At 34.7% G+C, this 24,596-nt stretch overlaps 1 protein-coding gene across 1 annotated transcript in view; it reads left to right on the top strand.

The window, feature by feature from the left end:
- Positions 1 to 24,596, top strand: part of ArfGAP3 (ADP-ribosylation factor GTPase activating protein 3) — a 234,546-nt gene that overhangs the window by 111,518 nt on the left and 98,432 nt on the right. The window contains exon 5 of the mRNA XM_090401616.1: positions 12,054 to 12,204. Coding sequence (XP_090257742.1) covers positions 12,054 to 12,204 — 151 coding nt within the window. The remainder of the gene's footprint in view (positions 1 to 12,053; positions 12,205 to 24,596) is intronic.

Below are 24,596 nucleotides of genomic sequence, written 5' to 3'. Positions count from 1 at the left end.
AAATGGACCTCTTCTGCTGTGAGACTAGTTATTGCTCCGATCTGCACCTCTGGGATGTCCACAACTGCTGGGGCCACCAAGGTGAAGAAGGCTCTCAAAGTATTCCCTCCATCTGTGGAGGATATCCTTCTCGGTTGTTAAAAGTGCACCATCAGAGGCCTTAATTGCCCTTGCTGAGCACGATTTCCTCCCTCGAAGGCGGCGGATGATCTGCCAGAATACTTTGTTTGCATTTGCATAGGATGAGTCTAATCTTTCTCCAATGGATTCCCAAGCCTTCTGCTTTGCTGTCTTTACTGCCTCAGCATACTGCAAACGCATCTCAGGTGACCTGACCCTAAGCCATGTTAGGTAGGTCTCCTTTTTTGCCATTATAATGGCAAAAAAATAACATTATACAACTATATTCATAAATATAGTTGTGTAATGTTAATTATCATGCAATTTTATTTACTCAATGTTTGCTCAGCGTTTGCATTATTTCTCACTGTTTTTCTTGTTTAAAATGGATATCACTTTTCAAGAAAGAATACTTTGTTAAAAAAAAAAAAAAGTGAGCTGTCTTTTGTGCAGGAAGGAAAAAGCTAAAAGTTTCCTTCAAAAATTTTAACTTTGAGGACAAAGTGAAAAGTTTGTTGTAATGGCCATAATATTTTATCTATTAAGCATGGATGTTGATTTTTAGTCATCTTGAATTTAAATAATAAAACCAGTTGTCTAAAAATAATCAAGTTTCTTCTTTCCTCCTTTCTTACATGCAATGATACTTTTTAGTATTATTGCATGTAAGAAAGTATTGCATATTAGTATTTTTAGTATTTTGTCTTTGGCATGCCAAAGACACTATAGAACCCCAGAACCACCTCCATCCCTGCAGTTTTACCATTATTATTATTATTGCATGGGGAATTTCGATGAAGTTTGAAGGTTCATCATTGGAAAGTCCATACTGTCCATCTATACATTAACTATTATACCTCTCAGAACACATTCGCTGACAAAACACTCGCACCAAACTCTGGCCATCCATTCCATTCATTTGCCACCTCTCTGAGCAAAAAGTCTAGTCCTCACACCATTGCTAACCATGCTCAATTTCCAGGAATGACCACTTACTCTATCCTTTCTAGCCAAATGGCAGAAACATCCTCTGCATCAATCTTGTAAAATCCCTTTAGTAACTTAAAGATTTTATCATATTCCCTTTTCTGTCTATCAGCCAACTTGTACAGCCAACATACTCAATCTGACCCATTTGAGAGCATTCCACAGACCATGCATTGTCTTGGTTACTTACCTCTGGATTCTCTCCACTACTTCCTCATCCCAAAGAAATCCAGGTGACCAGATCTATACACAGTAATCCCAATGTGATAGTAACAAAACCTTATAAAGGGGAAATGATAATTTCTTTATCTTTGCATGCCAGTGTGTTCTTCTTTAACCAAGTAATCCCATAAGCTACTTTTGAATGTGCCATTTGACAATTAACTCTCTAGTGTCATTGATTTCTTAGAGTACAAGACATCTTTCATCCCAAAATGCCCACATTAAACTGGTATTCATTATCTTTTGTCCATATTGCAGCCTATTTAAATCATTCTGTTGACGCTCTACATTGACTTGATTAACTATTATACTACTCAGTTTTGCATCATCCACAAACAACCACAATATTTCTCCTCAGACCATTTTCTATATCATTGATGTACAGATTAAATAACAGTGGTCCAAGGACAGAGTTCTGTGCCACACCACTATTTGCCTACATTCTCCTGGATTCTGATCCCTCACATACTACTTTTTGGTATCTATCAATCAGTCATCCTCATATCCATTATTACCAGCTTCATATCCATCCCCACTTGCTCGTTTGTGTGACAGAATTTCATTGGTATCCTGTCAAATGCCAGTTGGCAAATTCTGCCAAATATTTTCATTCATAATTCACCAGCTGTGTTCCATCTAATCACATAGCTGTATTTGCACTGAGATTCTTTAATAACTTAAGTACATATATTTCATCAATGTCTCTTTTCCTTACCCCCCCCCCCCTTCCTCATGGATCACCTGTGTGTGTGTGGTGGATAGTGGAGGGAACCGCTCAGTGATGGTATTTGCCCTTTTCATCCTGCCTCCTCTTTTTCTTTGCTTTTCTTCCTGCATTCTTTGCTGTCTTTTTTCTGAGTATTTTTGACTGTCCTATCCTCCAGACCAGATTCACTTGGATCCAATGCTCTGCTTTCATGTTGAATTTTCATATAGAATACTAAAAATATATCTAATGTGTTTGAACCATGTGGTTAAATAGCAAACGTGTTTGCTATTTAACCACATGGTTAAATATGGGACCACATGGGGAAATGGGACTTTATCGATTCAGGGGGTCGCAATTAATGGTACATTATTTTTTAAGTGAACAGAATTTTTTTTACAAAGGAGGAAGAAACACCTGTATTGGGGGGGGGGGGGCTAATGATATTTCCAAATGTTTAACAAGTTTTGTATGGAAGATTTTTTATACTATCAACAATTGAAGTAAAGGGTATATTTTGTTTGTGAAATTTTGGGTGCTCTATATATTTTGGATAGGTTTACATAGGCTTGAGTTTGTTAACAGTTTTCTTCGTGCCAAGAAGTGACTTTTTTTCCATTACTGTAATTTACAAATTTTATTCTTTTATGTATTAATTAGGATCATGATCTATGATTTTGTAAGTAGCATGATCTTCTAGAACAGTGCTTCCCCAAACTTATGGATGTAAAGGCCCCTTTGGAAAAATTCAAATATTTCACAGCCTCCCATTGAAAAAAAAAAAATCATAATACAGACATATATGTTGAAGAGGACGGCCCCTGCTAGTATGGGATCAGTTTCATTCTCACAGAACAGATGTTAAAAATAAAAGCAAGGAATTGAAAAATCAGTTAGCTGTAATTCCAGGGGTCTAACTAGTCAGCTTCAACCTTTAGATATCTGTATTAATAAACCATTTAAGGGATGTATGAAGGAGAAGTGGAACAGCTGGATGCTGTCTTCAGATTTTGAGGTTATGCCATCAGGAAGAAGGAAGAAGCCTACCATTTTTCAAGTTTGTGAGTGGGTCAAAGCTTCATGGGATGCTGTGAAAACTGAGACAGTGGTTAAATCATTTAAGAAGTGTGGCATTAGTAATGCACTGGATGGTACAGAGGACAATTTATTGTATGAGGACTCAGCTTCTGATTTAGAAGAGGTTTCAAGTTGTCTCTTCATTTAGCTCTGAAGATGAATTTCTGGGTTTTGACATAGAAGATTAAAAGGCGAGTACTCTTTCCTAGTTAGATTGAGGTAATTTGTTGAAAGTAGACCTACTTATTACAATTATATTTGAAATGCTGTAAATTCATTATAATATTCAGTGATAAAGTTTTTTCCTAGTTAGATTAGAGGTGATTAAGCCTTTTGGTACACATTTTTTCCTAAAAAATGTGTACATTTTTTCCTAAAAATAATTCTGCAATTATTTTGTATGAGGTTCAGTTTACATCATTCACATGTAGTGTTTTTTTACAGTTTTCAAAACACTAAATATTTATCATTGTTCATTTCTAGATCAACAAAGCTCTATTTAAGAGATCCTTATTATGTTTCTCATGATTTTTTCAACTCTTTGTCACATGGTAAAAATCTGGATTTGGCAATCCCCCCCCCCCCCCACTCCAGCCCTAAATATAGAGCTGCTGGTATGTAAATTTTTCTTTCACCAATTTTTCTTAGCCTTTTTCTAATTATGCATACATAAATCTTTCCAAAAACACTAAGGGAATTTATTGATTTTCACATTGAGTTTTATTTCTCTGTTTATAAATTACAATGAGATCTCCATTCCAATCATATGAAAAATTCTACCTTGTGATTAAGCCTTTTGGAATATGCACTGTAGTCACCACACAGCTTTTATTTAAAATATAATTTGAAATCTTATCTATTCAGCTTGCCTTTCCAGGTTACTTCTTGTTGTTTCTACCGCAGGTATTAACATGTACTCCTGACTGCATTCCTGTGGATATTGTCTACTGTTGTTCTATCATTTTGTTACCCCCATTTAATCATTTTTCAAAATCATTAGTCTAGACATCAGAATTTTTATTATTGTTGTTGTTATATGTCATCAATTTGTTTTTTGACTCTTGGTGATCTTGTGAACAAAGGGTCTCCATCCCACTCAGCTTCTTGTCCTTTCTTTCAACAATTGTAAGTTCCAGTTGGTAAGTTCTTTTATATCATCCATCCAACTTTTTTTGCAGTCTTCCCTCTTCTTCTCATTGCACCAGTTTGTGTGACAGAATTCCATGTGATATCCTGTCAAATGCTAGTTGACAAATTTTATTATTAGCATCATCAAATTCCTGATATGTATGTATCATCAAAGGGTATACAGGATACTCTGTACATTATGGTACTATGATTTAGTTTGCATTATTACTAGTTTCCCATTAACAATTTTTCTTCCAAATTAATCTGTTACTCGTCAAGTCTTCAATGTGGTCACATCTGATGTTTTGTTCTAAGGCACTTTTAACTGCATCAGTCCACCTAGATCTTTGTTGTCTTCTGTGTCATTTTCCTACCATCCTGTAAACTCATTCTGCTAGCTTTTTCTCTTCCATTCACTCCTTTTTTTTAAACTCTCCTGTCTGTGGTCTCTAGTCTTTGAACAACTTTCCCCCCCCCCCCTCTAACCCAACTTGAGGATGCATAAATTAAAATTGATTTGAACATTGGATTGTATGCTGCTAGTTCCATGTTTTGACTAATTTCCCTCTTATTCCAATATAAAGTTACTAGCTTTGTTTATTTGTTATCTATTTTAGAATTTAATTTGCCATCTTCAATGTGAATTGTGTCTAAATAGCTGAAGTAACTTACTTGTTCTTTAGTTTCTCCATTGCAATTGATTCCCCCCCCCAGAATTCTGCCTATTTTCATAATTTTCATCTTATTGCTGATTTTCATACCATACCATACTGTTATGGCAGTCATTTCTTTATCTTCAATTTTTATATCACCTTTTGTAATCTTTGATTCCTCTTGTGATAGGCATTACTTTGTTTTTAAGCTTTCTTAGTCACCAAGGCATTTGTGATATCTTTTCTGTTCTTTCCAAAAATCTTCCTTTTGTTTTTGTTTAGCTCCTTTTATACAATACTTGGCTTCACTGCACTTTTCTGTATATGGGTAGAAATACATGATGACTTATCAGGAGTGTTTTATGTGATTTCTTATTTTCACAGACTACTTCTTTAACTTCTTGTGTACATCTCAATTTTTTCTATCCTACATATAACCTCACTACATGCTATCCTGGGTGAGTCCATTAATGTTTTTTTTTTCTTTCACATTTTGTCATTCGGCCATTAAGTTTGGCTTTGTTTTCAAACGACTTTTTCCTTAATAATATTTGAATTTGCAATTCATGTATGAAAGTTGTTTAACTTTGATTCTTTTCAAAACTTTTGTTGGATACTCAATTTTATTCTGTTAATCACTGGATGGTAGTTCACTGCCTATTTCAAACCATCTTAAGTTCTTGTATCTTGGACAAGTTTGAAGACATCACTATCAATAAAATTGACATGACTTCTTTGTTTTTCCTGTATTCTCTCCAAATAAATTCAGACCGATCTTTATGTTAATCCATGGCGTTAGTAATGACCAGTCCATGTCCCAAGTGCAAATCTGTTCACAAAAATCTTTTTTTTTTTTTTTTTTTTTTTTTTTTGTCTGTGATTAATTTCTTGCTCTACTGTTTAGGTCTTCTACAAGAGCTGGCTTTGCCTTTTTTCTTCATTAGTCACCTTCTCTGATTATACAGAATTCCTTTGCTTTCCTCCTAGAACATTTTGTTGGACCATTGGCCTAAATGTCTCATTGTCTGCTTTCCCCATTTTCCAATTTGTCTTCATCACTCTACTTGAAATTGTCTCTCCTTTGTGTAATATCAATAATGTTGATATTGTATTTCTCTAATTCCTCTTACTCTCTCTCTCTCTTTTTTTTTTTTAATTGATGGTCCCTATCATAATTTTATTGAAGTTAAGCTTGCACTAGCTGCTGCTGACTTTTTACTGGTTTGTGGATGATACCTTGGCAAAAGAAGTATAAACTTTCTATAACTGGGTGATGCCTTAGCTAGCATATCTGACCCATCCTCAGTTCATTTAGATTCTAAATGACGAAATGCAACAGGCTGCAGGAAAATTAAGCTTGAACACTAGGTCAGAAACTCAGTCAGTTCTGTGTATTCTGTATAGGCTGTGTGGAAATGAGATTCATTTTCCATCCAATGTGAAGTCACACCTTGCTTGTTGGAAGCCTGAATTAGCTTGAGAAAGTTCTGTTTGGGCCCTGTAGCAGATTTCTGGATTATCTAACCACTAGTCCACCCAAGTTACTAAAGTACTATAGGTTACAGTTTTCATGAATGGGATTCACAAAAAAAAAATTATCTGGCTTTGCTCATGATATTTGTACAGCTAATGACCATCTCTCTCTCCCTTTGAATCTACAGAATAGTAACTCTCTCAACTTCTATTCCTTCCCACTATTCTTGATCACAAATCTGTTTATATTTTGGACACTCTGGTTAAAATAGCGATAGCATTTGAAAATGCAATTTCCATACAATGTACAAAGCATGAGGTAAATTAGCATCTCTTATTCACTCTCCTAAAGATTCATAGACTCACACTGGGGTCTCTCATGGTCCTGCTACTGCAAGATAACTAACTTCACCACATTGATTAAGGGATAACTGTGCATTATTCATTATAATACTAAGTTCACACATAGACAAGGTTGAAAATTATTTAATTAAGACTGATTAAATTACAGGTATTTCAATTCATATATCTTGAATTGGATTAATAGGCTTAAAAGTAGTGGAGATGTTAAACATCTTTAATATACAACAAATGCATTCTGAGATGCCTTTAATGTACAAAATGGTGATTCTTTGTGAGTCATCTCTTCTAATAGAAGATAAAGAAAAATAATTGATAATCTTCTTTATTGTTTTGGTGAACTGTTGAGAATGGCCATTTCTTTCATTATAGAAGTTTTTTTTAAGAAGCAGTTTGGATGAAGAACAGATAATGAGCTCTTGAAAGAAGGCATTTAATAATACCATATTTCTGTGAGGGATGTAAAAAAGTATGATGGATATACTTTTACTTATTATGCATGTTACTGACCACAGAAGGAACTTTTGCAAAACACAATGTTGACAAGGAACCATCCAGTTCTCTTTTTACAGGACATCTAGGAAAGATACAGTTCCATTCGATTTCCTCATTTATGTTTCTTGCATAATATTGAATGAAACATCTCATTTGTCATATGATGACAGAATAAATTACATTTAGATTTGCTATCCTAAACTTCCTCCCTTAAACATTTCATTTACAGAATTGAAAGCTTTATATGATTTAATAAAAAATAATCTTATCACCCAAACCTACAATGCTAATATCACTGCTATTTTTAACTCTTCTGCCTATAAATAAATATATTGTTGTGAGATCATAAAACCTATGTGTTAATTGGCAGAGATCCAACCAAGAGTCGGCCAACTTAACTCCTTATTGGATAATGTAGTATTATATCTTCGTCCTTTCGCGTTATTTTCATCTTATTTCTTATTTGTCCTATCTTAAACTTTATCTTTTGTTATCATTAAATTTTAGTACTTATTATCAGTTAATTCGTTTGCCGACAAATTTATATTATTTAATGACTGCACCAGCCGGTAACTAAATTCTGATACACTAACAAGATTACTTAGAAAGAAAATGCAGGGATCATGAAGTATGCAGTCGTGGTCCTGTTTCTTATATTATTAATGGATTCCCCTTTTATGCACAGTTAGTAATTTTCCAAGCGGTAATTCAATCCACAGAAAGCATGACAAACTCATTTGATTACACATAAAGAAATACGTTTATTTTGGCACAAAACATAATGATACAAGTTAGTTAATCCTTAAATTAAAAGAGTCTGGGTTCCCTCCCTTTTCTTAATTTAACACATCAAAATTTCTACACTGTAGTCCTCTATACTGACACAAATTCCTTCACTTATATATATATATATAACTATCCTCAGACTCTGACAACATATAGTAAATAACCAATCTACTATCACACATGCTAATTACATATATATGCAAGTCAATTCAGTAACTCTGACATAGATTTCTTGAGGCAATGCTCCTTCTTATATTTTAAACTTAATCCTCCCCCAAAATTTTAGTTAACATTCAATTAGGTTTTAACAGTATGACATTATTATTCTTTAGACAGACACAAACAGTTCGTAGCCTTGGTCTCCTACTTGGCTCAAGCCTAAAATGCCTTTTCCTTGGATGTAGACAAAATGTCCAAACTGCAGACAGTTCTTGTAACACTTCACGGAAATGGGCTGTGTTCTTAAAGATCAGTTCTCCTTACTGCACGGTTACTCCAATATTAATATGAAAAGATTTCTGCTTACCATTCTTGCTTTATCTGGATATTCGGATCTCTTTACTGTACTTTCTTTAATGTACAGTAAAGAGATCCTTCACCATTCTTTCGTTCCACACGAAACGAAACACTTTTACACTGATTTATACACTGACGTTAACTCATCAGTTGCCCTCTCTTCTTAGGAATCTGGATGCACTATAGCTGCAGCTTTGATCCACGTAGCACACATAGCAAGGGGAGATTCTTGCTACGCATGGCGGCAAGCTTTTCTTTTCACAGCTATACAGCCTTCCACACGGGAAACCAGGTACCGACTAAACGAGAAGAAAAAGAGGCCGATTCAAATCCCCGCCGAAACCTATATACTCCAAAACCGCGCCCTCACTTGGTGGTGTCGTCATACGTACGGCGGCTGCCGATTGGATACTGTGACCACAAACTATCTTTGACATGGCCTAAAACTATTATTAGCTTGTACACATCCTTTTAGAATTTATACATGATTTTCTACCTTAATAGATTTAACAAACCTTCTCTATTTAGTTTATGGGATACTTTAACATTGCTTAGAATTTACTAATCTGGATATACACATGTTCTTGGGTTATTAATGAGCACATTTCCTGTTTGGAGACATAAGTATGTCCTTATCCACTCCTGAGCTAACCGTATGTTGGGTCGGAAAAGGGAGATGACTCATCACATTTTCTCGACACAACAGTAGTTTTGCTTGATCCAAATACAGTTCAAAAACTTAAAACTCATCATGCAACACCATATAGAATTTATGGCTTACCCAAGTTGCATAAATCAGGATATCCTCTTTGGTCAATTGTTGATTGCATACTAAGTGCTATGTATAAAATTTTGAAGTTTCTTTCAAATCTTGTCTCTCCCTTAACTGGCCAGTCCTTTTCTTATATTAAAAATACAATTGACTTTATATCCAAAATTAATGATTTGAGACCTCACTCCACAGATTTACTAGTAAGCTTTGACAGTTTCACTTTTTACAAATGTTCCTTTAGCTGATACCCAAGAATTTTTATTATATAAGTTTCCATTGGATATTTTAGACATCTTCAAGTTTGTCATGAATTCTGGTTATTTCAACTGGAATGAAAAACTTTATCAACAAAATTATGGTATTCGGATGGGCCTCCAATTTCTACTATCCTTGCTAACTTCTATTTAGAAAATTTTCAGTATTTAAATCCAAAACATTCCCTATGGTTTCACTATATAGATGTTGTTTTTGCTGCTTTGAATAATTCATGAGAACAACTAGAAGGCTTCTAAAAAATTAATAACCTTCATCACAAAATCAAATTCACTATGCAGCTTGAATCAAATGGGACTATATTTTTACTTGATCTCCTTATAAAAAGAAAATTAGATGGTTCTTTGTGGACATCTGTGTTTCATTCACAAACCCTCCTTCTCTGATTGTATATCCATCGCACTTCTGCTTAAACCGTTTCCTCACAGAAGTATAGCATTACTAAATGCCTTCTTTCAAGAACTCATATTATCTGTTCATCATCCAATTTGCTTTTAAAAGAAATTTCTGCAATCATAGAAATGGCCATTTTAGGGTTACAACCCTAAAACAATGAAGAAGATTATCAAACATTTTTCTCCATCCTCTGTTGGAAAAATGACTCACAGAATTGCCATTCTGAACATTAAAGGCATCATCTCAGAATGCGTTTCTCATATCTCCACAACTTTCAGTTAAAGATGCCAAGAAATTATATTCTTGGTTTAATCCTTTATCCAAGTGCAAGCAAACAAAGTTTGCATGTGAAGTCACATCACAACTGGGCTACTTGTATATAGAGGCTAATGACTTCACATTAGTTGCCTTAGCATTCCATAATGTGACACACACACACACACACATCATTATGGACATTTATAATGCTATGCATTATGGGAAGGGCCACTACCCAGACTGGTTTCAACCTTTGTTGAGGTCTCATCAGTGGAAGCCAGATCCAAAAGTGATCCAAATTGAAGTAATGCAGAAGTTATATTTCCATATACAAGTAGTCAAAAGATGTCACACTTTATTACAAAAATACTCTGGATTAAAGATAGATTTTGAAAGTTTTTTCACTTGGTTATACTATAAATTAAAGATGCCAAAAAATTATATTCTTGGTTTAATCCTGTATCTAAGTGTAAGCAAATAAAATTTGCTTGTGAAATCACTTCACAACTGGGCTACTTGTATATAGTGGCTAATGACGTCACATCAATTGCCTTAGTATCCCATAATGTGACACACATATCCTTATAGAAGACATGTATAATGCTATGCATTATGGGAAGAGCCACTACCCAGACCTGTTTCAACCTTTATTGAAACATTGGGAGTTAGACCAGAAGTGATAACAAGGTTGAAGTTGTCATATTTGCAGAAGTCATATTTCCAGTGATCCTTCCCATAATGCATAGCATTATACATATCTGTAAGGATATGTGTGTTGCATTTATGGGATACTAAGACAATTGATGTGAAGTCATTAGCTTCTATCTACGAGTTGCCCAGTCGTGAAGTTACTTCACTCACAAACTTTGTTTGCTTACACTTGGATAAAGGAATAAATCAATAATATAATTTCTTGGCATCTTTACTTTATAGTATAACCAAGTAAAAAACTTTTAGCATCCACAACTTTCAAGATTATTAATTTAATCAGCTTTATAATACCATCTCTAAAAGATAAAATTCCACATCTACTGCTACCTGGAGTGTACTCTGTCTTATGCAGCTGCTGTTTATTCTACTTTGAGCACATAGGCCAATCACTTTCTGTATACGTTTCTGAACATCACTCCAAGAAACTTGACCTCCAAGAAATGTAACAAATCCAGCCTAGCGGAACATGGAATTATTAATACTAGCCACAGGATCTCTGGAATGATACCAATCACTACACAAATGTTTCTATAAATATGCGCATCTCTTTAAAGAAAGTTCCAAAGTCCTTCTGCATTGCCCAGATCTCAGCCTTAATGATGAATATTCAATACCATAAATCTGAAAAATTATTATTAAGAACCACATACACACATACTAATTAATCCTAATAGTATTAGTTTTTACTTGACTGTCTTGTAATTGCATACAAGGAGAGAATCTATTCTCCATATATCTTGATTATTGTTTAATTTTTAATTTCCAAAAGTAATGCGCTGATGATGATTCACAATATATGAATTGAAATAGCTGATGCAGTCAAAAAATAATTCAACTGCATCTACGTGTGAACTTAGATTTAATTTATTTTAGTCAAAGTTTAATGTTTAGCTTTCTCATTATTTACTAAGCAGTTTTAAGGCTTGCAGTCAAATGGTATCTTTAAATTAAGTATCTATAAGAGTGTTACATTAAATTTTTAAATTGAAAAATATACATCTTTTTCATGCAAAAAATCTAGTCTTTATTAGTTCTTTGTAAATATCATCAGTTTTATATTATACTAATAGCGTAATATCTCTTTAGAAAGAATTTGTTTGTTAAAAATTATTTTAGTTAGGAACAAAGAAAGGTCTTGGTGCACAGAAAGTATCAACCAACTTTAGTGAAATAGAAAAAGAGGCACAGAGAGCTGATCAATTAAAAGAACAAGTAACTTCTGCTGCCAAAGCTCAAGCTCACTTAACAAAAGAAGAGGAGGAAAAACAGCTGTAAGTTATCAGTATATTTAAATTCTTTTCAGTTCTTTTATATTCACTTCCTATGTTTGAATTCTTATGGGACTTTTCATTATTTTTCATATTTATTATTTCATTTCTTGTGCCATTGCTAACAGGAAAAACAAGTTGTTGTTATTATTACTTGGATATTTCTGAGTGGTCCAAGGACTACACTAACCATTATTCACATAATACCTATCATACACCCTCTGGTCAAAAAGAAACCGAACTTTTCGAAAATAGAAGAAACTAGTGGTGCCACTTGTTGTATCTTTTTTGTTGTCGAAAGCGGCAGCCTTCAGTAGTGTTGTGTGAACTGTTTATGACATTTGTTTCGTTAGAAGCCAAGTTATACTGCCAAGAGTGACAGTGTGTTTTTGATGAACGGTCATAAAATGAGTTTCAAACAGAGAGCTGTGATTGACTTTTGTGTTAAACTTGGTAAAAGTTTTACCGAAACGCATTAAATGTTTCAAAAAGCATACAGTGATGAATGCTTATCCCGTACTCAAGTTTACGAGTGGTTTAAGCGATTTCAAAGTGGTCGTGAGACGCTTGAGGACGACGAAAAGCCAGGCTGTCCAAAAACTGGACTGAGCAAAGTTAACATCCAAAAAGTGCATGATTTCATCAAAGAAAACTCGAAATCGTCTGTGAGATTGATTGAAGATGAATTGGGGATTCCAAAATCAACTGTGCACAACATTTTGACCGAGAGTTCGAGCCTTCATAAATTGAATTCGTGATTTGGTCCCCACAAGTTGACCGACAACCAAAAAATGTATCAAATTGAACACTGCAAGGACCTCATTAAAACCGCTTGCAAGGACTCAAACTTCCTTGAAATGATCGTTACTTTTGATGAAACATGGTGTTTTGAGTATGAGCTCGAAACAAAGCACCAGAGTGCTGAGTGGAGACCACCAGAAGAGGGGCATCCAAAAAAAAAGGTCGCTTGGAGAAGTCAAAAGTAAAGACAATGCTGATATGTTTCTATGATTCCAAGGGCATTTGTTATCCATGAAGAATTCGTTCTGTCTGGCCAAATGGTCAGTGTTGAGTTTTATCTCAAAGTTCTGAAGCGATTGATAGTGAGAATTCGTCGCATACGGCATGAACATCACGATGCAAGCAGCTGGTCACTTTTGCACAATAATGCACCATCTCATCGTTCGAACAGTGTGAGGCAGTTTTTGAGCAAAAACCCAGTTTGTGTGTTGGATCACTCACCATATTCACCTGATTTAACACCCTGTGACTTCTTTCTCTTCCCCCGACTTCATTTGCTGATGAAAGGAAAGCGATACGACACCATTAAAAACGTTCAAGCGGCAGTAACCACGACCCTCAACAGTATCCCCAAAACCAATATAAGAAACTCATTTAACGAATTAATTGACCGCACCAAATGCTGTATCAAAGCTGAGGGAGAATATATTGATTGAAATAAATTATTTGAATAATTATAATTGGCCTGTGATTTATTTTCTATCAAAAGTTCGGTTTCTTTTTGGACAGAGGGTGTACTTCTCCTTGAACTCATTCACTTACAAATCATTCATGACACTCTTTCCAACCTATTCACCACTCTCCAAGCAAAAATGTAATTTTGTCTCCTTGTTAACCATACTCTTACACAGTTTCCAGGAAGGAAGTCCTTGTTTCTTGTCATATATTAAAAAATTCTTTCTGCAGTCGTACAAAACTTCTTCTCTTCCATCTAAGACAGGTTGAGTCTTCTCTTGAGCTGGATCTTCCAGTCTTCTCTATTCCTTGCTGTTCGAAAATGTTCCTTATATGTTCTGCATCCCGAGATGTTCTTTATTAATTTCAGCCTGGAAATTCTTGGTCTTCGGGTCTTCTTTTTTTCAGTTGGAAACGTATTGATTACGACGTTAGGAAGTCTGTCTGCGTCCATGCGTGCAGTTTGGCCAAACCATCTCAGTTGTTGTTTTGTAATTTTTTCTATTATTGTCTTTTTAGACAATAATTCTTGTCTGACTGTGCTGTTTGTTTTCTTTTCTATCCACGCTTCTACTCCATAGATGACTGTTGGTATAATTATTGATTCATATAATTTGATTTTGGCTTGCTTAGATATCTTGTTTGTTTTCCATATTTTCTGTAATTTTCCCATGGTGGTCCATCCTACCACTATTCTGTGTTTGATTGTTTTGGGTTCATCTATCGTTTCTGTTAGTTTTGATCCAAGATATATGAAGTTATCTACTTGTTCTCCATTTAGGGTGGCCGAGATGGTAGGTCTGTTCCTCCCTATTTTCATTACTTTTGTCTTTTGTATATTTATTGTCATGTCATATGTTTTACCAGTTTCGTTTAACTTGTTTATCAACCTTTGTAGTTCATTTGGGGTTCTTGCAATAAGGACGAGATTGTCTGCATATTTGATATTATTTATGTTTAAACTATTGACATTGATTCCAGGCTCATTGTCTATTGCTTTCTTTACAACTTCATCTAGATATATGTTGAATAGGCATGGGGATAATGGGCATTCTTGCATTACTGCTTTTTGTGGGTTCTCTTGTGGTGTGTCCTTTTTAATTATTGCATTTGTCTTAGAGTAATATTTTATTAGAAACTGTATTATATATTTGTCTATTGCTTTTTCTAGTAGAACTTAAAGAAGGATTTCTCTGTTGATGCTATCAAAAGCTTGTTTAAAGTCCACAAAACAACAATATAATTCTTTATGGTCTTCCCAGCTAGTTGGTGCAATGTGAAAATCTGGTCTATTGTTAAATAGTTTCCTCGGAAACCAGCTTGTTCTATGCCTATCAGTTCCTCGTAGGTGTTTTTTTTTTTAATCTATTTTGTATAATTCTTACGAATATTTTATAGGTGTGGGAGAGTAAATTGACTGATCTGTAATTTCTGCAGTCTCTTTTGTCTCCTTTCTTGTATATTGGGATGATCTTTCCAGTACTCCAGTCATTTGGGATTTCTCCTGTTTGTAGTATGCTGCCTCCATTTGACCACGGTTCAGTAGGGATAGTATCAATGCCTGGTGATTTATTATTTTTCATCTGTTTTATTGCGTATCTAACTTCTTTTTGTAAAATATTTGGGTGGTCATTATTTTCTTCTATTATTGGCATTGTAGTTTTGTTTCCTTGGTGAAAGATAGTCTTAAAATGGTTTGACCAGATTTTTCTTATATCTTCAATATTCCTGGTTTCAGTCAAGATGACTGAAACCGGGAATATTGAAACAACCGGGTTGTTGCTGAGAATTCCTTTGAAATTTCTCTTGGAAGACCTGTAGGTTGTTTTGTTGGTATGTTTCTTGGAATTTCTTAGCTTTTTCTTCTAACCATTTTTCTTTGGCTTTTTTGCATAGATTATCAACTTTATTTTTTAGTGCTCTGTATTTTCTCTATTCTCTTCATTGTTTTGTTGGTTTACAAGTATCTTGGTCTCTCTTTTCTCTTCTATTGTAGCTACAATTTCTCGAGTTATCCACTGTTTGTTTATTTTGGGTTTGGTACCTAGAGTGTCTTTTGCAATTGATAACACTGTTTCTTTTCCTTCTTCCCAGTATTTTCCGCTGTTCTGGAAGATGGAGAGTTTTAATTTCAAGCATATATTTTCTAAAAATCGACTTCTGCTTGAGCTATCTTTTGGTTTTGATAGGATGTTTTCTTCTTTTCTGATATTGTTTTTCCTGTTGAATTTTACTTTGGCAGTTAATATTTCATGGTCTGTGTCAAAATCAAAGCTTCTTAATGTTCATATATTATTTACTGAACTTTTCCATTGTTTGTTTATGATGATATAGTCTATGTCGTTGTTTATATTACCATCTGGGGATTTCCATGTATATTTATTATTAGGGCGTTGATAGAACAATGTGTTTGCAATCATTAGATCATTTGCTTTACAGAAGTGGAGTAATTGTTCTCCTCTTTCGTTAAGCTCTCTGTATCCAAATTTCCCCATCATATCTTTTTTGTCTGCTGTGAACTGTCCTATTTTAGCATTAAAATATTCCATCACTATCATGAGAACTCTATTTTTGGAATTATCTATTTCCTGTTGTAATTCTTCATAGAAATTTTCTATTTCTTCCTCTGAATGGTTACTGTCTGCTGCATATATTTGGATTATTTTAATTGTTTGACCTTTTTCTTTTGCTTGAAGTTGGGCTGTGATTATTCTAGGAGACACTGGTTTTATTTTGATTACTGAGTGTAAGTTTCTTCTCAATTAATAATGCAACTCATTCTCTGTGTATGCTATCTTTTCTTCCTGAGAAGTATAGTCTTCCTTCTGGTAAATCCATGAATACATCTCTGCACCGATGTGTCTCTGATAAACCTAAAATACTCCAGTCTTTTAAAATTTTCCTGGACTAATGCAATTTTCCAGATCAGTATAATGATCTTATGTTGAGGGTGGCTACGTGTTTCACGTCCTTGGCTGACCACATTGCTGATTTCTCACCTACTCTATGTGGTCTTCGAGTAGGCGCATCGGCTGTCCTGTAAAACATAAAAAAAGCACTATCTCGGTTTGTAGACTTTCTCCAGATCATGGAAGTTACTGGCATAATAATGTAGCCAGCTTGCCATGCCTCTGCTACATCCTTTGGTACATGGCTCTTTATTCTTTATTCAGAGCAACCCATTTGGGTTCCCCCCATCCGGGGGACACGCTTGGTAGGAGTGTGGTCTCCCCCAAGCAAAACAAGCAGACAAAATTACATTTTTGCTTGGAGAGTGGTGAATGGGTTGCAAGAGTGTTATATTTCCTGTGCAAACTTTGTTTGCTTACACTTGGACAAGGGATAAAACAAGAATATAATTTCTTAGTAAGTTTAATTTCATTTGCAATCAAGTGAAAAAAAAAGTGTGTTTGTCATATTCCCTCTTTTCTATTAGCTAGGCTGTAACCCACAAGCCTTCATTCCATTCTCATATGGCTATTCCAGACCTATTGTCATTTTGGTCAGTTGCCTTTAATCCTTTCCACCATTTCCTGATTTTTAAAGAACTGAGGTAACCATGCCTGGGTTTCAAACATGCAAGAAAGCCTTATAAAGAGGGATAATAAGCGCGTTACTGTAGGAAACTTATTTTATTGTTATGTGACTAGACTACTTTCTGATGATTCAACTTCTAGTCAAATAAATAAATTGAACAAACTCATCAGTAGTGTCCCCTATTGGGATGATGAAACCAATAAATAAAACAATTAAAACCCATCATGGCCACATGTTTTGTGGACTTTAGGGAGTCTATACAATTTAGGAGGTACTCCCTAAAGTCCATAAAACAAATATTCTATTATAACCTTTCATTAACTACATTGGTTCACCTTGTTATTAAATCACAAAGCACCTTTCTGATTTAATCTTAGGCTTCATGTAAAATTTTGCCCTTTATTAAAAACAGTTTATACTATAATATCTTCTCCAAAATAAATAAATAAAATTTAAATAAAAAATCTCAGAGCTTTGTCTTTAACTGTGATCTCTTAATCAGCTTGGATGTTTAGTCTTTCTTTACGAATATTCCTCTGAATGAAACAGAATTTCTCTGACATGGCATTCCTTCAGGGTATGCTTCATCTTTGATTTTATCATCCATTGTGGCTACTTCACTTGTCATGGCAAGTTTTATTACCAAGATAAGGATACTGCCATGGGTATTCTCTTTCTCCTACTCTTGCAAACTGCTTTGTGGAGTGCTCAGTGACATCCATCCCAGACCCAGCTTATGGTGTAGATATGTAGATGAAATTGTTGTGGTATGGCTGATTTCCTCTTCCAAGCTTCGAACATTTCATTACAGAGATTAATGCTATTCATTCTTGAACGCACTTTACTTGAAGTGGAAATGGATCACTGCATTTTTTTAGACCTCCTTATCCTCTTTAAGAAGAAAATCCACACCAGACTGTATATTCATGCTCATTCATCCTTGCCAAAAATTTGCCACCATTAGGTTCATTCTTTATGCTCTGCTGAACTGTTGCCTATGCAAGAAATTAATTTTTTTAAGACCATCTTCTTGTTTAATGGCTTTGCCAAGTCCTTTGTTAACAAGGTCATTAACAGTTGTGGAGTTTCTTACTTGGTTGCCTACCAGAAAGTTATCAAATATTGCCGTCCCTTATATTTTTTCCATCTCTACTGCCATCCCTTTCTAGGCTCTGCAAAGGACAAACTGCCTCCACTAGCCCATCTTGGTGTTTATCATATACCTTATGCTTATGGGTTATCTTACTTTGGGCACACCAGCAGATCTGCAGCTGTTCATGAACTGGAACAATTTGGACTTGCTGAATTATGCCATCCTCACCAAAAGGTCAGATCCTTTGGAAAAAGACTGAGGTCCTGCACAAAAGCCCTTTTTCTTTTACAATGATTATACAAAGAAAGTTGCGAAACCTTACATCATCACCCCAATGTGAATAGAAATGATGGATCACATTATTCCCCTTATGGGAGGATTATTATTATTATTCTTCTTACCACATTCTATCTTTAGACAATAGTGTTATATATATATCATTTGTTTAAAAAAATTATCTTTAAGGCCTAAAAAGTACTTGATCTTTAATTTCTGTCATTTACACATAGCTCATGTGTTTTCATCGAATCGTGATTTTGTTACTCATGTTTATTTGAATAGACTTTGATACTGATGATATCCTTGATACTTGGGCAAAAATTCTATGAAATTTAAAAAAATATAAAAATAATCTCATGCAAGTTCTTCATTGTTTATTATTGTGCAAATAACCTCTATCTCTGCTTGTCAGTGTGTTCTTCAGTAATGCCCTCAGATCTTCAGTTCCTTGTCTACCATAATCCCCTGATTCCCAGCCTCATCTCAGCTTCTTGCACTCCATTTCTATGAATGCAGTATGCTGATTTTTGTAATCTTTTTATCCTAACTTCTCTTTGACTTTAACACTTTGCAACATTGAACTTGCAGCCATTACCATTTTCACATACTGCCAGTCTGTTTAAATCATCCTTCATTATTTTTATTAACTGTTGCCTTTCTCAGATTTCCATCATCAATAAACAAACAACTGGATATTTCCCCACAGATCATTTCCTATATCATTAATGTACAAATTAAAAAGCACTACCAAATACAGATCCTATGGCACATCATTAGTCACTTGCCTTCTTCAGGATTCATCTCCATATACTGCACTTTGATATCTGTCCATCAGTTACTCCCTCTATTGATGTCACCAGTATCAAATCACATTTGCTCCAGTTTATGAACCAAAAATTCTGTATGGTATCCTATCAGATGCCTTTGTAAAGTCCAGCAGTTTCATTCATCTAGCTATTTTCTTTACCCAACTCATCTGTCACTTTATTATAAAAAAGTGGCAAAATTACTAAAGCATGACTACCTTTCATGAAACCATGCTGCCCCTACATGGTATCATATTCCCATTCACCTGTTTCTGAATTCTGTCTTTGACCAACTTCTCTAATACCTTATTACCACCCCTGAAATACTGATTGGTCTATAATTTTTACACCTATCTTGAAGCCTTCTTTATGCAGTGGAACTATTTTGCCCTCTTTCAAACTCTCTAGAGGCTTGCTAGAGACAAGACTTAAATAGCCTAGTCAGAGGCACTGTGTTTCCCTCACACATTCTTGGCCTAAGGCCAACATTCCATCTTCCATGCTAATGTACAGAATCGATATCTAAGCATATTTAATTCGTCAACCTCTATTCTCATATCTGTTCCTGTGATATTTGTCACTGCACTATCTCCATCAGGTACGCCCTTGTATGACCACTCAGCAACTCAACCATTTCTTCTGCTGTTTTTGTCACTTCTCTACTATTAAGATTAGTTATTCTTGTTTTTGATTGCCACATAACAAAGGAATTCTTTTCTTTGGAATTTCATTTGTTCTGCTTGGCTAATTTCCTCTTAGCCTGATTTTGCCATCCTTACCATATCATTTCCCCCCATGTTTCCTGTTCTTTGTACTGCTCATGAGCTTGCCAATCATTTTTCTTCTTATATACCTCCACAATATTATTTTTATCCCAGCTCCTGCTTAATGCTGCTGCTTATTTGTCTAGCTCCTACCTGATTTATCTTTTAATTGATAGACATCAGATATGAGTACTGCTCATGAGCTTGCTGATCATTTTTCTCCTTGTATACCTCCACAATATTATTTTTATCCCAGCTCCTGCTTAATGATGCTGCTTATTTGTATAGCTCCTACCTGATTTATCTTTTAATTGATAGATGTCAGATATGAGGTATGATAAAAACATGAGTCACTTAAGAGATTTTATAGAGTTTATGCTAACAAAAGTTGGTAGGATGTGGTTAGTAAGAACAAGGATGGTTTTTTTGCTTGATAATTGTAAACAAGTAGAATTGGTTTGCCAGAGGTGGTTGTGAGCATTTTGCTGGCAAATGAACTTAAGAAGAAATATGACAGGCACCATATAAATAATGGTTAGTGTAGGCCACCTCTAATAATTCTTTGGACTCTTGGTTTCTGAAACAGAGAAAGAAGAGAAAAGTTAGTAAAACAGACGTGTGATACCAATCAGTAATTTTAAATCATATTCACTGCTTTGTTGATAAGAGAATGCTCCATTCATTTTCTTTATTTCATAAATCTTGGAAGTGCTCAAACACTCCAGGGTTTTCTAGTTTAACAACCACAGTGCCTTAAAACACTAACTCACTTAATGTGATCAACTTAAATATTACTGAAACACAGTCCAGTGTTTTTTTATATAGTAAACATCTCACTACACTTCCACAGTACAGTTAGTTTCATGCAATAACTGAGATGTCTTCATATAAAAAACATCTCAGTTACTTTGCCCTTTAGTTTTAAAGACCTGGGTTTTGATTCCTGTCTGGAGGACTACACATCTTTATAAGAACTTTTAAATCAAAGGTGAGTTTACCATTCTCTCATGTGGTTTGATGGAGCAGCAAATCATCTTGTAAAATTTGTTGTGCATGTTATGTGTATGCCTCTGGTTTATGTATATTTCATTTCATTTTCTATGAATTTTTTTTTTTGTTTACTGAGACTCAGTATACATTTTATGGGAAAAAGGGATACCTAATATCTGTTCATTATCAGAATTATTCACACTTGCAAGAATCCTACATTCATTGGTTTTATTTTTTTATAATTTTTTTTTAAAATTTAGTTTGGCAGCTCTTCTGTCTTATCAATAATAGATATCTCATTCATGCTAGTATTTTGTTGTAGATCAACAACTTATAATACACAGAAGTAGCTGTAATCACACTTCACAAGGTTGAAATGCAGCACGCTGTTATTTATAACATGCTAAAACCACTCATGATCAGTGGTATGTGTATGTATTGGACCATTAACAGTTATAACAATATTGAAGACGTATCTGATTGCCAAAGAACAGGTTGACCAAGCTGCGTTAGGACACAAGATTGTGAGGATTGTGAAGGCATGTCTCTGCTGTAATCCTATGAGAATGCAGAAAATGATGTTGCAAGAGATGAACATTTAATAGAGAACCATGTCACATGTACTAACTGATAACCTGGAGGTGAGAGCCTATTGTCATTCTACTGGACATTTAAAATTAAAAACAACAAAGCACGGAAACGGGTAATTCAGAAAGTAATGGAAATCAGCTAAGTGACGTTAGTAAAAAGAAAGAAGTTATTTGGTATGGTGACTCTGTAATAAAACGTGCTATTGATGAGCAAGTTATAACCTTGAGTTTTCCTGGAACAAAAATTAAGAATATGAAGGAAGCAACTCAAAAACAGAAAAGAAAAGTAAACAAAATCGTAATTGTAGTAGGTACTAACGACTTAACTAGTGATAAGTTCAGTATGAGAGAGGACATGAAAGACATGAAAGGGTTGTTGGAAGAGGCAAGAATGAAGGGTGAGAAAGTGAAAATCATCAGTATTTTACCTTGATATGATGAAAATGAATTAAGCAGAAGGGCTATGATTGCAAACAATTCATTGTGTAGTCTATGTAAAAGAAATGAATGATATAATTACGTAATCACAAGAAAGATATTTATTTAACCAAATATTTCGGTCTGGAAATAGCAGACCATTGTCAGTGGTATTACAAGAACAGTTTAAAAAATACAAGCTAGAATACTAACAATAGATCGTTAAAATTAGAACACGGCGCGTGATGTTATATCACTAAGTATGAAATGGAATATTTTGAAGTTGAAACATGATTGAATTTGCTATTTAAAAAAAAAAAAAAAATTAATGAGTAATCTTGATTAGACTTTCCCAGATTTTTGATATAGATATGCAGTCATTACGATTCAGGTTGGGGCAATGGAGCAAGGCCTCCACGCTTTCCTTGAACAAACGGGATCTATGTAAGAGGCAAGTCCTGGACCAAAGGATGTGCTCAGTTTCAATCCCATGTTGAGCCAATCCAGACTTTTAGAAAAAGTCCTGTTCGCATCTATTTTCCCTCAACCATCTTTTTGGGTAAGATATATAGATGACGTATTTACTATTTGGCCTCACAGCAAAAACGATTTACCTTCCTTTTTAAACAGTATTAATTCCTTGCATCATCGCATAAAGTTTATTATGGAATTAGAAAAAAACAACCAGTTATCTTTTTTAGACTTTCTCCTCATCCGATTACCTTCAAATATTCTTACAACTACAGTATACAGGAAACCAACATTCACAGGTCGTTATATTCTTAAAGAATCAGCCCATCATCCATGTCAAAAAACAGGAATTATAAAATGCCTCATCAGAAGAGCCAAAACTGATTGTTCTACTTTTGATTATCTACAGAAAGAACTTTCTACTATCCAACAACACATGAAACTCAATGGCTTTTCTGAAAAAAGTACTCAACGTCTTCTCAATTCTTATAATCCTCCACAAAACAACAAAGTTTCAATACGTCGAGTGCCTATTCCTTATATCTCCGTATTTCAGAACCTATCGCAAGAATTTTAAAGAAATATGATTTAACAACTACGTATTCACCTATTAACAAATTGTCTTCTCATTTTCCTTCTCCTAAAGACAAACACTCAACTTTATCTCTTCCTGGAGTTTATCAAATTCCGTGCAACTGTGATCTCTCTTATTTTGGACAAACTGGACATTCTCTTGAAAAAAGAATCCAAGAACATCAATCATCCATTCTTCACAACAAACCTAAAGTCTGGATTGGCTCAACACGGGATTGAAACTGACCACAGCATCCTTTGGTCCAGGACCTCTTACATAGATCCCGTTATAGGTTCGAACGTTTGTTCAAGGAAAGCGTGGAGGCCTTGCTCCATTGCCCCAACCTGAATCATAATGACTGTATATCTATATCAAAAATCTGGGAAAGTCTAATCGAGATTACTCAATTAATTTTTTTTTTTTTTTTTTAATAGGAAATTCAATCATGTTTCAACTTTAAAATATTCCGTTTCATACTTAGTGATATAACATCATGCGGCATGTTCTAATTTTAACGATCTATTGTTAGTATTCTAGCTTGTATTTTTTAAACTGTTCTTGTAATACCACTGACGAAGGTCTGCTATTTCCAGACCGAAATATTTGGTTAAATAAATATCTTTCTTGTGATTACGTGATTATATCATTCAGTCTTATGTCGCAAGTATCCTTGAAACAACAAATGTAGAAGGAATGGATGCAAGTTTTTGGATGTGAGGAGTGAGTTTGAGGGAAGATTAGATTTTTATAAGAGGGACAGCCTACACCTGAATATGTTTGGTATCAAGAGTCTAGAAAAACTAATAACTGATATGAGACCTAACACAGAGAGTCAGGGAAACTAAATTATAAAGAGAGAAAGCATGAGAATGTGAGTGTAAGAGCGACAATGTTATATAACTGTGTTAATGACAAGAATGTGCTTTGTCATGGAAATGTTAACGAGGAGAGAATGATTTTGACTTTAGGCTCGTCTGGTTTCTGGTTTGGACCCATCAAACATGTGCAAAAATGTCTACATGCATAAGACACTAGAGAAGAATAGAGATCTGTAAGTTGTCCAATTGCATCCTGCAAACTGCAGACAAGAGTATACAAAAGAATATGCAGGTAGATTATTATGTCTGTACATGAATGCTAGGAGTATCAGAAACAAAGTGGTAGAGTTAGTCGATATGTTGGAACCACAGATTGTAGGCATTAGCGAGACCTAGCTATCAGAATCAGACATAATTACTGGCATCACATGTAAAGGGTACACTATTTTTAGGAAGGACAGAAAGGATAGGAGAGGAGGGGGGGGGGGGGAGCATACTGCTAATGATATCGGATGACTTGAATCCGCTTAGAATTGAGACCTATGATTGTAGTACTACTATTAACAGTATTTCATCTGGT

Source organism: Typopeltis vanoorti, chromosome 2 (genome assembly GCF_054136105.1).
Source record: "Typopeltis vanoorti isolate ZY-2024b chromosome 2, IOZ_Tvanoo_1.0, whole genome shotgun sequence".
Lineage (NCBI taxonomy): Eukaryota > Metazoa > Arthropoda > Arachnida > Uropygi > Thelyphonidae > Typopeltis > Typopeltis vanoorti.
This window is presented reverse-complemented; position numbering and strand designations above follow the sequence as displayed.